This window comes from Crocuta crocuta, unplaced genomic scaffold, assembly GCF_008692635.1.
Source record: "Crocuta crocuta isolate KB4526 unplaced genomic scaffold, BGI_CrCroc_1.0 scaffold30, whole genome shotgun sequence".
In the NCBI taxonomy this organism is placed as follows: Eukaryota; Metazoa; Chordata; class Mammalia; order Carnivora; family Hyaenidae; genus Crocuta; species Crocuta crocuta.
Genome location: NW_027528345.1, coordinates 3766879 through 3779844, shown reverse-complemented (window position 1 = coordinate 3779844; position 12966 = coordinate 3766879). Strand labels below are relative to the sequence as shown.

General features: G+C 44.9%; 1 protein-coding gene across 3 annotated transcripts in view; it reads left to right on the top strand.

Annotated features, from left to right (window-relative positions):
- The window catches only part of PRICKLE1 (prickle planar cell polarity protein 1), a 20208-nt gene extending 7625 nt beyond the window's left edge, over positions 1 to 12583 (top strand). For 2 of the 3 annotated variants that reach the window (XM_077753226.1, XM_077753225.1), the window contains exons 2-8: positions 1820 to 2005; positions 3674 to 3787; positions 4431 to 4568; positions 5134 to 5337; positions 6601 to 6787; positions 7616 to 8479; positions 10320 to 12583. In XM_077753226.1, coding sequence (XP_077609352.1) covers positions 1874 to 2005; positions 3674 to 3787; positions 4431 to 4568; positions 5134 to 5337; positions 6601 to 6787; positions 7616 to 8479; positions 10320 to 11179 — 2499 coding nt within the window. In that variant the 5' untranslated portion in view covers positions 1820 to 1873 and the 3' untranslated portion in view covers positions 11180 to 12583. Of the gene's footprint in view, positions 1 to 1341; positions 1397 to 1819; positions 2006 to 3673; positions 3788 to 4430; positions 4569 to 5133; positions 5338 to 6600; positions 6788 to 7615; positions 8480 to 10319 lie in introns of those variants that run through there. The other variant, XM_077753227.1, reaches the window with a different exon arrangement.
- Positions 12584 to 12966: the final 383 nt, after the last annotated feature.

Sequence of the window (12966 nt, the reverse complement as noted above, 5' to 3'; positions counted from 1 at the left end):
CCTCTGTTTTCCTGGTGGGGATTTCTGAGTTACTAATTAAATTCTTAACCTCTAGTTCTCTTCCTTTGACACGTGGGAGTTGCTTTTTCCAAAACAAAAGGGAAAGACTAGATCCAAGAAATTTTCTGACTTTCATTAACACATTCCCCCCCCCTTTTTTTTTCTTAACACGGAGGGCTAAGAGGAATGTAAGTCAAGATGGGAAAGAATTGCACCTGTGTGAAATGATGACTTGTTTAAAAGGTCATAACCTCCTGATAGTGGAGAAATGAGGTCATCTTTACTTTTTGTTCAGGGTGAAGGAAAAGTTAAATTTATTAGTTGAAATAATATCTGCCTACTGTGTGGCTCCTTCTAATAACGATTGTAGCCATAAGGTTTGGCCTTCCGTTTTAACTGTTACAATTTTAATTTATGCCCTTTGTTTATAAAAGAAAAAACCACACGTTTTCATAATCAGGTTGTGATAGGTAACACTTTCTGATACTGTAGAGTTGCGTTTGACATAGTTGCTGAGAAAGGACTTCGTCTCCGGTAGGAGTGTGCTTGCGAGTTCACTGCTTTTCCTACTTGTGAGAACAGGTGAGAGGATTTTTTTAAAGGCAGAACCGTTTTTGGAAGTCTGATGAGTCAGGCACGTAGTGTGACTGCGTTTTTAGCTGTGTGACCTTAGGTGAGCCATTTAATTTACTGGAGCCTTGTTTTCTTTAACTTGGGGTCAGGCTAATGATCTTTTCCTTTCCATTTTCCCTTTTCTTTTTTTTCCTTTTCCCTTTCCCTTCCTTTCCTTTCCTTGGAGGGAGAGGGGGAGGGAAAGGGGCAGGTATAAAAAAGCTGCATCTGAGTCTGAAAGTCTTGTTCTGTTTCAGAATCAGAAGAAACTTAACAAGAAGCTTAAATGCTGATAACGGTGCTCTAGAGCGGGGGCCCTGGTGTTGACACTTGTGCAGCCCTTCCATCTGAGAAAGACTTTCCGCCCAGAACTGGGTTTGTGTCTTACTTTGCCCAGTAGCTGGCTGCTAGCTTGTCGCACATAGTAGGTGTGACTTTTCAATGAATGCCTGCTGGTAATACAATTCCACAGTAATAGTCAGCTAGCTGGGTTTTATTTTAGCCTCGTGCTTGGATTCAGTTACTTTTCTGTTGAAGGAACTCATTAATGAACCATCTGGCTGACTTTCTTTCGCCCATTGATACTAAAGGCTTTTGGATTGAATGTGCCATATTAAGGATTTCACTGCTATTTCTACTCAATGAGTAAATGAAGTTTACTGTCTCTCCAGAACATGATTAGAAACTGGAAACCTGAGCAGCCTGCCCGTGGACCCACTGTGTGCGGGCAGCAGGAAGCGGCTGGGATTAGGAAACCAGGAGCAGGGTGGGGTGTGGGGAGCACGTAAGCAGCGGGCAGGGCAGTGGGGGGGTGCCGTCTCTGACACTTGTTCCGCTCCTAAGACTTCACAGGGTCTCATTGGTGGGAAAGTTAGAAAGTCAACAAAGCAGTTTTCTTGGGAACCTTTCTAATGACTAGTATGTTAGAGGCGCTTGTTAAAGGCGGCTGGAACCAAGCTAGCTTTGGTGGCATCTCCTGAAATGCTAAGTTGTTCAGGGGGCTGCTTCTAAATCGAGTAGCTCTAGCTCTGCAGTTTCCGTGGGGTTGGGGGTGTGGACACTGGTAATTTGGTTACTAGAAACGAGTATAGTTACTAGAAAACTAGGCCCCGCTGTGTGTAAACATTCCATACAAATCCCTGGAGGGCAAGAGTAGTGCCTTCAGGTTTTAATTTCTTTGTTTTTTTTTCCCCTATGTTGTCCACAGCAGCCATCGTTTGATGTCCTGTGACTGAGAAGCCAGCCTTTTCACCTCATTATTATGCCTTTGGAGATGGAGCCCAAAATGAGCAAGCTTGCCTTTGGGTGCCAGAGGAGCTCCACATCAGACGACGACTCTGGCTGTGCCCTGGAGGAGTATGCCTGGGTGCCCCCGGGCCTGCGGCCGGAGCAGGTGGGCCCTCCTCACCCCGCGTGCTCGGTCTTCCAGCCACATTGCAGGGTTTTTGTTTTTGAGAGTGGCTAAAAAATTGTATGGACCGTTACTGCCACTACTGACCTGCTGTGCTACCCTCCTTGGTGCTTCCCCTTCGGACAGTATAAATGTTTGCTCTGGAAGGGCATACTTAATTCCTCGGTGAAAGTTTGCAGTCGTTTTGTGCTCCTGAGCCGTACAGTGATGCGAGTCTTGCTCTAACGAGTGGCATCCTGCGTCCTGCTTAGGTATGCATTTGTTACGTGGAGATCTGACTCGGCTCTTTGGAGAGAGAGGAATTTAAACTTTTTAAAAACATCAGTAACAACAAAAAGGTAGTGAAAGAGGAACGTTTCCGTGCCAGCTCTGAGCAACGCTTGTGCTTTGGAAGAGCAGTACGGAGCTGTAAGAAACCACCTGAAGTGTTCTTGCTTAGACGTTTGACCTTTGATACCCTGACACATAAAAGAATCTGTCACCACAGACTGGATTGCAAAAAAAGGAATACTACTAATTTTGTGCTTTGCATTGTTGTTTTAAGATGAGACTATTAAATATGCAGATTTTTCCCCCCAATATCCTTATAATGATGAACTCACAGTGACAGATACTAAGTGGGAGAAGCCATAGTTTGAAATATAAGGTCCCGGCTGGGTGTGCTGCTGCTCCTGAGTGGTGGGGGTTTCTTGCATGGTGGGGTCTTCTGGGGATAGGGGCTCCTGACGCATCCCGGGTCTACACAGCCCAGTACCCGGTGCACATGGAGCTGGTATTTGAGCAGCACTTCTAGCTGTAAAAGCTTCTGTGGCTGACACAATGGGGAGGAGAGGTGGTGTGCTGGCATAATGGTTAGGAAGGCAGAATTTTGACTGCTTACTAGGAGAGAATCCCTTCTTGCAGCTTATGATTGGGTAGGTTTTGTGTGATGCTAAGATATTGAAGCAGACAAGCACTCAGTTCCCTGATCATTTTCCCCTCAAAGCACCTTCATTCTCAGCACTGCAAAGTACCCCATGTGCATTAAGGGAGATTCCTTGAAATCTAACGGGGGAAAAACCCCAAACAGAAATGGAGTTCTCCTTTCAGAGTGACCTCAGTACAGCTCAGTATGGCTCCCCTCCAGTTATAGTGGGGAAACAGGCTCCAGGTATTTAGAAAATAACACCCACGGAAGCAAAGAAAGCTGATGCTTGAGAGAACCTGATAAGGGAGAGTTTACAAAGTTTAACAGAACAGCTTTTGTCTCTGTAACGTGTAAAATTCAGAGAGCAAATTGAGTGTGCCCGTGTAGCGTCTGGGGTTTGGGCGGGGTCAAGCAGCCTGTGTGGTCACGTGCAGCACGCTTTCTTGGCTGACCCTGGGGAGGCTGGCTGAGGAACAGGAGCATTAAGTGTGCACGTTTTATGGTGCATAATTTATGATGCCCCTAATTGTCACTACAAATTACATTCCTGAGGAGCAATTTAGCAGCTGGATGCTAGCTGTCGGAAGACTCGCAGCTCTGCCGAGTCGGCTCAGCTGGTCCTCTCATTAGCCACGAGAGGCCAACCCTTGTACCTGAAGGAAAAGGTAACTTTCTAAGATGGAACGTAAGCTAAGGTGTTCACGTCCGCTGTGCTGATGCTCTCCTTTCCATCCCTTACCCAGATCCAGCTCTACTTTGCCTGCTTACCAGAGGAAAAAGTTCCTTATGTTAACAGCCCTGGAGAGAAACATCGTATTAAACAGCTATTGTACCAGTTGCCGCCACATGATAATGAGGTAAAAATCAGGAAGAAGCCTAATTAAAAAAAAAAAATAAACCCTAAACCTTGAGATGCCTCTCCTAAACCCTACCTCCTCACTGACTAGGGCTCTTTTGCCTCTTTCTTCAGTGAAAATTTGCCTTGAGAATACAGCTTTCCATTCTTTGCGAGACAAAAGGGTGTCAGTGCAATAAACTTAACAACAAGTTGGTTTTTATGGTGTTTGCAGCCACCCACCACTTACGGGAACCTACGAGTTCCTGAGATTTCCCTGCCCCTTCGGCCAGAGCCAGCGCTTTCTGGTGGTCAGGGCCGGCCGTGCAGTGCAGCCGAGGGGCCGTAGGATGGAGAGTGAAAGTGGCAACTAACAAGCTGAAACCTTTTGTAGAAAGGTTAATGTCTTCCATTTTTGTGTCTCTGATAAAAGTTGAAACTCTCCTTATTTAAGAAAAAAAGTTCCTTTGAATGGCATGTCCCTTTTGTTGGAGAGGCTGCAGATCTGATGTCATTTTAAAGGTATGGTGCCACTTTTAAATTGGGGATTCATGGGGCAGGCCAGCTAACCTTGCTCTTGGCTGAAGCTCTAACCCTGGAAATCCCGAATTGGTGAGGGAGACTGAGCGCCCCAGGGTGGTGCTTCTGTTTTTCTGTCTCTGAAGGTACGGTATTGCCAGTCTCTGAGTGAAGAGGAGAAGAAGGAGTTGCAGGTATTCAGCGCTCAAAGGAAGAAAGAAGCACTGGGAAGAGGAACAATTAAACTTCTGTCCAGAGCAGTGATGCACGCCGTGTGCGAACAGGTAGCCCTTTCCAGGATGAGTGGCTCGTGGTGGTGGCGTGGATGGAGTAAGGTTGGGGCAGAGGACAGGCCTGGCACAGGTGTGGGCCCTAAAAGCCTCCAAAAAATACAAGGCAGCCTAGCTTTTCATGAAATGGACCTCAGTGTTTGTAGCAGGGGGAGTCAGTCTGCCGTTGTGTAAACATCAGGTGAAATCTGGGCGTGGGGAGAGGTGCGAGGGTCCACCCAGGGTTCACAACTGCGGAAGCAGAATGAAGACGTTCAGACGCTTCCTGGCTCAGCGTAGGAAATGTACGCAAGAGGAGGCTGGCTCAGGAAGAGGCCTCTTCATGCGAGTTGGATGAAACCATTCTTAGGACCAGTCTCGCGTGGTAGTGTATGTGAGGCGTGTTCGTTCCAGTTAAGAATCCGAAATAGTCCAGCGTTAAAGAGCTATTTCATCACTAGCAGGAGGGGCCACAAATAAAAGCTTTCTTGACATAATGGGATTTAGTGTAAAGTAGGGAAGGCTGAGCATCCAGTCATTAAAGAAGGATCATCTCCATTTCAAATCCTTTTGTTTTTAGTGTGGGCTGAAGATAAATGGAGGTGAAATTGCAGTGTTTGCCTCGCGTGCGGGCCCTGGAGTGTGCTGGCACCCTTCCTGTTTTGTCTGCTACACGTGTAACGAGCTGCTGGTCGACCTCATCTATTTTTATCAGGATGGAAAAATTCACTGTGGCAGGCACCACGCTGAACTGCTCAAACCACGGTGTTCAGCATGTGATGAGGTAAAAAAAAAAAAAAAAAAAAGTTTATCCCTGAACACTGGGAAAAATAAGCTTCTAGTAAGCCAGTATTCCACTGCACACATCTAAGCAAAATATCAATAATCTCCTGCTTTTGCCTGTGTATTTTAAAGATAATCCTGTACATTCATATAATGGAATGATATGTAGCTAATAAAGAGAAGGCAGCAGGTGTGTTTGTGCGTTGGTAAGTAGGATGTCCTTGATGCATTGTGAGAGAAGAAAACAAGTTGCAAGAATAGTAAGTAGTAGACAATCTTTTTTGTTACATAAAGGGAGAACAAGTCAATATTGTGTACATGTCTGCACACACTCAGAACTAGCATGGAAAGACATATACTGAGTTAACCGTGGTTACCCCCGGGGGTGTATGGGAAGGGATGGTGACGTGGAAGGAATTGTGTTTTTAAAGCTTTTTATTTTGAAGTAATTTTAGATTTATGGAAGACTTGAAGAGATGACAGAGTGTTTTGTAGACCTTTCTCCCAGCTTCCCCTGTTGTTAACAGCTTACATGGCCATAGTATATGCATCAAAACCAAGAAATTAACATTGGCATAATACCAGTAACTACAGACTATATTTAGATGTCCAGTTTTTCTGCTAATGTCTTCTCTATTCCAAAGTCCAGTCCAGGGTACCTTATTGCATTTATTCTTTGTCTCCTCAGTCTCCTTCAAACAGTGACCGTCAGCTTTATTGGGGCTTGCTTTTATACATTTCTTTCAGTTTTGTTCAGTAATGTGTAATTTGAAATTTCTTTGAAACCAAAATTATAAAAAATAAAGTCTTTAACCTGGACCTGACCACCAGGTTAAATGAAGCATTATCTACACATGCTGCTCACACAGCCCAGCATCTGGATAGCTGTAGCTGCTGACTGCAGACATTTTTATGAGCTTAGTACCAAACTACAGACTACTAAGTTATTTCAGTGTTAACGTACGCTATGCCAGATTACGCCAACAAAGTGTGATTGGAGAGCAAAAATATGACCAAATTATCTCCGATGTAAAAATCTGTTTAAGTTTAAGCAAGCACTGAGTTTCTCTTTTTCAACGTTTTCAATTCCTGCTTTTATTTTGTATCTAAATCCAGTGAGATTTGAGCTTGAGGCTGTAAGAAACAAGGTTAGCTAGGTAAGTGGTTTCTTAGAGCCAGTGTCTGTCAGCTGTCTGGAAAACATGCAGTTACTTGGCCTTTAGAAGAGCTCGCCATGATCTTTTCATCCCATTTCCTTTTAAAGATCATTTTTGCTGATGAGTGCACAGAAGCCGAGGGCCGCCACTGGCACATGAAGCACTTCTGCTGCCTGGAGTGTGAAACGGTCCTGGGGGGACAGAGATACATCATGAAGGATGGCCGCCCGTTCTGCTGCGGCTGTTTTGAGTCTCTGTATGCGGAGTACTGTGAGACCTGTGGGGAGCACATCGGTAAGTGCGCAGCTGGCCCGTGATTTCCAAGCCTGTGTGGGTTTGTTCTCTAGAACTTACAGGGCAACGTACAGATCTTAAGTGTTTTAGTTTGGGGAGTTTCGACAAAGCGTGTTTAGTCAGTTGTCATTATTTGCGATGGCTGTGTTCTATAAGGTCACCTGGGTCATTGAGGACTGGACCATTGCTCCTGGGGGAAATACAGGGCTGGGGTCCTGCAAGGGCCTGCTTACATTTTCAGCTGATTCACTAATATTGAACTCCTAGCCAAGAGCGCTGTAGCTCATGCCTGAATGACGCTTCTAGATCTAATGCACACGTTTGCTCTGTGAGGCACATCACAGCCTTCTTGCACTTAGGAACAGTACACAGCACGCACTTAAGCACTATGCTTGGGAGCCCTTTGAAACAGCAGAATTAACAGAAAGCACAAAAATGCAAAAAAAACCTGATTGTAAATTGACCGTGGCTGGATCAGCTGTTATATGTAGGAGTACGGAGACCCACAGGGCATCGGTTGTTTGCCCTTGGCTTGGGAACGTGCACATCGGTGCTCAAATTTTCCATCATTCTGCACCTGTCAGCAAATACCCTGAAAGCTCTGCAAGTATTGATTCTGGGGCTACGGATACATGGTAGCAAGTAGGCAAATTCAAGAGTATGGGATCTGTGAATAATCAGAATTAACCGTACTTGTGTGACCCACAGCCCTTTGAAGATCCAGAACATTTCCGTCACCTCTTAGAGTTTCCTCGTACACCGTCTTGTCTCTCTCTTCCTTTATGTCAAGATTGAACTGTAACCCCCTACTGTCCTTTTTCAAAACAGGTGTCGACCATGCACAGATGACCTACGATGGGCAGCACTGGCATGCTACAGAGGCCTGCTTTTCTTGTGCCCAGTGTAAGGCTTCTTTGTTGGGGTGTCCCTTCCTCCCCAAACAAGGTCAGATTTATTGCTCGAAAACCTGCAGCCTTGGTGAAGACGTCCATGCCTCTGATTCTTCTGACTCTGCATTTCAGTCAGCTCGATCAAGAGACTCTAGAAGAAGTGTCCGGATGGGCAAAAGCAGTCGGTCAGCAGATCAGTGCAGACAGTCTCTGCTCTTGTCCCCGGCTCTGAACTACAAGTTTCCCGGCCTATCAGGCAACGCTGAAGACACCCTTTCTCGGAAGCTGGAGGATCTGAGTCTCTCCAGGCAGGGAGCAGGTTTTGTCAATGAAGAATTTTGGAAAGGCAGAGCGGAGCACGAAACCCCAGAAGACCCTGAAGAATGGGCCGAGCATGAAGATTACATGACGCAGCTCCTCCTCAAGTTTGGTGATAAAAGCCTCTTTCAGCAGCCGCCCAATGAGCTAGATATTCGAGCCGGTGAGCACTGGATATCTGATAACATGGTTAAAAATAAGACCGAGTTAAAGCAAAATAACCAGAGCCTTGCAAGTAAAAAATACCAATCTGATATGTATTGGGCACAGTCACAAGATGGGCTGGGTGATTCTGCTTATGGCAGCCACCCAGGCCCTGCAAGCAGTAGGAGGCTCCAGGAATTGGATCTGGACCACGGGGCTTCAGGATATAATCATGATCAAACGCAGTGGTATGAAGATTCCCTGGAGTGTTTGTCAGACTTGAAACCAGAGCAAAGTGTTCGAGATTCTATGGATTCTTTGGCTTTATCTAATATCACAGGTACGCAATCCTAGGGATTATGGGGTATTTAAAAAAAGAGCCACTAAAAAATTTGTTCTACAAACTACGGTTCAGCAGTAGGGGCTGTGTTATTTAAAACTGTAGACCAAGGGAAGGAAGAAGTTTACATTAAATGCCAAACGCTAACAAAATAAACATGGGCCTACGTGTGTGTGCACATATATACATTTTAATAGAAGCTTGAATAGGTATTATCCTTAAAGAGGAAGAAACCGGTTTCTGTGGATGAGGGAGTCTCGATCTGTGTCTGAAAGATCCTGTGCTCTTTAGATTATGCTATGTGAATTTCAAGATGCTAAAATCAGCCTGTGTACTTGATAAACTCATAGCCATCTTTTATAGTTTCCTGAATTGCCCTGTGGCAACAGATAGCTCAAAAATAGCTCAATGTTTTTTATCCAGATTAAAAATTGCTTTAATGTTTTCAAAGCATATTCATATCCGTTATCTACATTTTATCCTTAAAATGATCCTGAGCGGTATAGAGTGGATATTACCTACTCTGTGTTACAAAGGAGGAAACCTGAATCACCAATAGGCTAAATGCCTAACTTTACATAGGTTTTTAAAGGCAAGACTGAGTCTGGAACCCACCCTTCCCGAATCTTACGTTTACGTTAAGTCTTTGAACATAGAAATATTACTGGTCCATGGCTAGCAAAGGCTATGGCTAGTTTTATAGTCAAACTGATGATATTCAGTCCTTTCATAAAGGTTATGTTACTTTAATGTACACAGGAAAGGCTTTACTGGCTGCCCAGTGCCAGGAATCACCCTGGCAAGGAGGAATTAAGACTTAAGCTACCCTCCTGGTTTCTACTGGACTTGCCAAAGATGAGGCAGGCCTACACTAAAGGGGAGTTGAGGAATGTGGGTGGGACTAAATTAAGAATATATTGTTTGCTGGGCTCTGTTTTCACACTTAGCAAAAAAAAAAAAAAACAGAGCTCATTAGGTACACATAAAGGGGTTGGGCTGATATTCCTTGACGACAATGGGCTGAGAAACAGGCTTCCTCTAGAAAGTGGGAAGTTATGTAGTCTAGTTGACAGTAGTCTGTCAGCACAATGCCCTGGTCACTTACAATCTGCTGGGCTAGATTCATTTGTTTTGACTTGCATGGGCCCTGCTAAGAAAGGAGAGCAATATCTGTTTTGAGAAGAGCTTTATTAAAGTAAAGTTAGTCTGAAAATAGCATATGTTATAGAGGACAAGGGGGAAGAAAGGCTGGATCTGATGATCTAGGTGTCAGAGCTTGGCAAACTTCTCCTCTAAAGGGCTTGATAGCACTCTTTGGACCATACAGTCTCTGTTGCAGCCACTCAATTCTGTCATTGCAGAAAGCAACGATAGACCATGTGTAAGTGAATAGTTGTGGCTGTGTTCCAGTGAAACTTTATCCACGAATAGGCCGTGGGCCAGATGTGGCCCTTGGGCTGTGGTTTGCTGACCACTAATCTAGGTATAAAAGGATCATAACCGTGGCCAGGTGGATGCAAAGGAAGAGATTGATAGATGTTCAAGTGAAGTAGTCTGGCTGCATGTCATGTTCTACATGTGGAGAAGCTTTAAAATGTTTGCTGCTCGTGACATGTGCTGTAACTAATGTTTGGCCACAAGAGAGCTGGGCTTGTAAGAGGCTATGCCCCCCGTATCGATAATAAAAGCCAAACCTTCTCAAGTATATATGCCTGTTGGTGTCACCTGGTGGGTGTTAATCAAACATTGACATTTGGGAGAATTTTCTTTGAAATGCTTCCTTTCAGCAGCTTGTGTCTAATGTCAGAAGATCACATTCTGTCTTGGCTTTTCTTCCTAGGGGCTTCAGTGGATGGAGAAAGCAAGCCGAGACCATCATTATATTCCCTGCAAAACTTTGAGGAAATGGAGGCAGAAGATTGTGAGAAAATGAGCAATATGGGGACTTTGAACTCTTCCATGCTGCACAGGAGCGCAGAGTCCTTGAAGAGTCTAAGTTCAGAGCTGTGTCCAGAAAAAATCATGCCTGAGGAGAAACCAGTACATCTGCCAGTGCTGAGAAGATCCAAGTCTCAATCCAGACCTCAGCAGGTCAAGTTTTCGGATGATGTCATTGACAATGGAAACTATGACAACATTGAAATCCGGCAGCCTCCAATGAGTGAAAGGACTCGAAGACGGGTCTACCATTTTGAAGAGCGGGGATCCCGGTCTCATCACCATCGCCGCAGGAGAAGTAGGAAGTCCCGCTCTGACAACGCCCTGAACCTTGTCACAGAAAGAAAATACTCTCCCAAGGACAGACTGCGCCTTTACACCCCTGACAACTACGAGAAGTTTATACAGAACAAGAGCGCCCGGGAAATCCAGGCATACATCCAGAACGCCGATCTGTACGGACAGTATGCCCATGCCACCTCCGATTACGCACTGCAGAACCCAGGACTGCCTAGGTTTCTGGGACTCTACGGGGAGGACGACGATTCCTGGTGCTCCTCCACCTCCTCCTCCTCCGACTCGGAAGAAGAAGGCTATTTTCTCGGACAACCGATTCCTCAGCCCCGGCCACAGAGATACGCCTACTATACAGACGACCTTTCGAGCCCAACTTCTGCACTCCCCACTCCTCAGTTTGGTCAGAGGACAACTAAGTCCAAGAAGAAAAAGGGACACAAGGGCAAAAACTGTATTATTTCCTAACCTAGTAGCTGTGGGGGTCATGTCTAAACTGCCATTAACCATCTCGAATCCTATCTTTTTTCTTCCATAGGAAAGTTGCTAAAATAGTTTAAAGTGCTTTGCCCATGTAAATGAGACCCCTGCTGCTGTTCACGGTGTCAGATTAACATTCGGAAGGTGCGATTTCCCCAGTTTGCCCTCCGTGGCTGGTGCCGGGTTGATGCCCCACCTTGTGCCTGTCAGGTGCATTACGGTCCTGTGTAGCGGCTTTGGTCTCCAGTCCTCCAGAGAATCCTCAAGAAAACTGTCAGGAGGTGATTGGACGGGGGTGTTACTTTAGACAACGGAGAACTTCCGCCACCTTTGTAAAGTGATAGTGTGTGTCGTCTGTCTACACCAGGTTGGCCCAGGTCCTGATCAGTCTGTCCGTCTTGTGCGGCACGCACGTAGTCACGCTGAACCCAGCCAGTACTGTGCATCCCATCGTGTGAGGCCACCTCGTCCCCTTTCAGTTAGCCAGGTAAACACTGCATTGTATTAGCTCCAGATTGACAAAGACATTGCTATTTATAATGTAGTATTTCATAGACTTAAGTGTATTCCTAATTTAACGGTGCAAATATTAATGTACATACTGTACAGGTCAGATTTTAAAGCTGATTATTTTTATATCCCTGAATTGCAAGACATTTGTTACACTGCAGTGCTAGATTTGTTGGGGAACCAGAAACAGCATTTATGGATGAAATGATTGCTTGTATTTTAGTCAGGGTTTATAAGCTTAGATGGTCAAATTTATATTGCCTAGTGATGGAAGGTTCAAATTTTTTGATTTTTCAATATTAAAAAGGCTCTGTATGCATGGTGGGGCTATGTAAATACTCTTTAAAACTATGGCCCTATTAATCTTACGAGTGCTATTTATGGGTCAAGCAATGTAAACTGTATAAATGTAAAAACAAAAACCCCCATACATATCCCTGGAATATATGGTAAAAACAAGTAGAAGCTGTTCGGGTGAATGTTTTTCCCCCCCGCCTCGGGGATGGTAGGGGGTGCCTTTCCCATTTTCAACAGAGTGGTGATTATTTCCTGAGAAGAGACCAAAACTACAAGATCTGCTTTATAGGCAGAGGACTTTGTAGATTTATTATTTGAAGAGAGGCTATTCCTTTTTACCCCCCTCCCTTCCAGCTAACTTGTGGGCCCTTTTCTTTTGAAATCTTCAGAGGATGCTGTGCCACTGACTACTTCAAGTTTATATGAGGTTCTATTTCAAGGAAAAATGATCTTGAATTTGAACTAATGAGCTGATAGTTTGTTATGTGCGACTGTTGCACATACAGTTCAGTCCTGAGTCAGGTCCTAGTGGTACCCTGGACCTATAGGAAGGTATTTAATAAATGTTTGATAAATAACAAACTACCTTTCGGAACACAGATCTTTGCAAACATATCCGGGTGACTTCTGTTTTGCTCCCCTGTTCAGGCATGGTTTCCCATTCTTCTACCATTAATACGTCACCGTTTGACTCCTGCATACCCCCTTGTCCGTACTAGTTAGTAGGTGGGAAATAGGACTTGAGGCAAAGCTGTCCATATTTACTGGAATGGGGAAAAGCTGTCAGGCCGTGGGGAAGGGGGACCTGAATCCAGTAGGTAAACTAGCAGCCTAGCATCCCCTACACCCATCCCCAGATAGGGCAGGGGTGTGTATCTATCTGGGCTGGACAGAAAGACTTCAGAAACACAGTTGGGGAGAGAGGCACTTACTCAACAACTGTGTCATTATTTCTCTGGTCTGGTTCA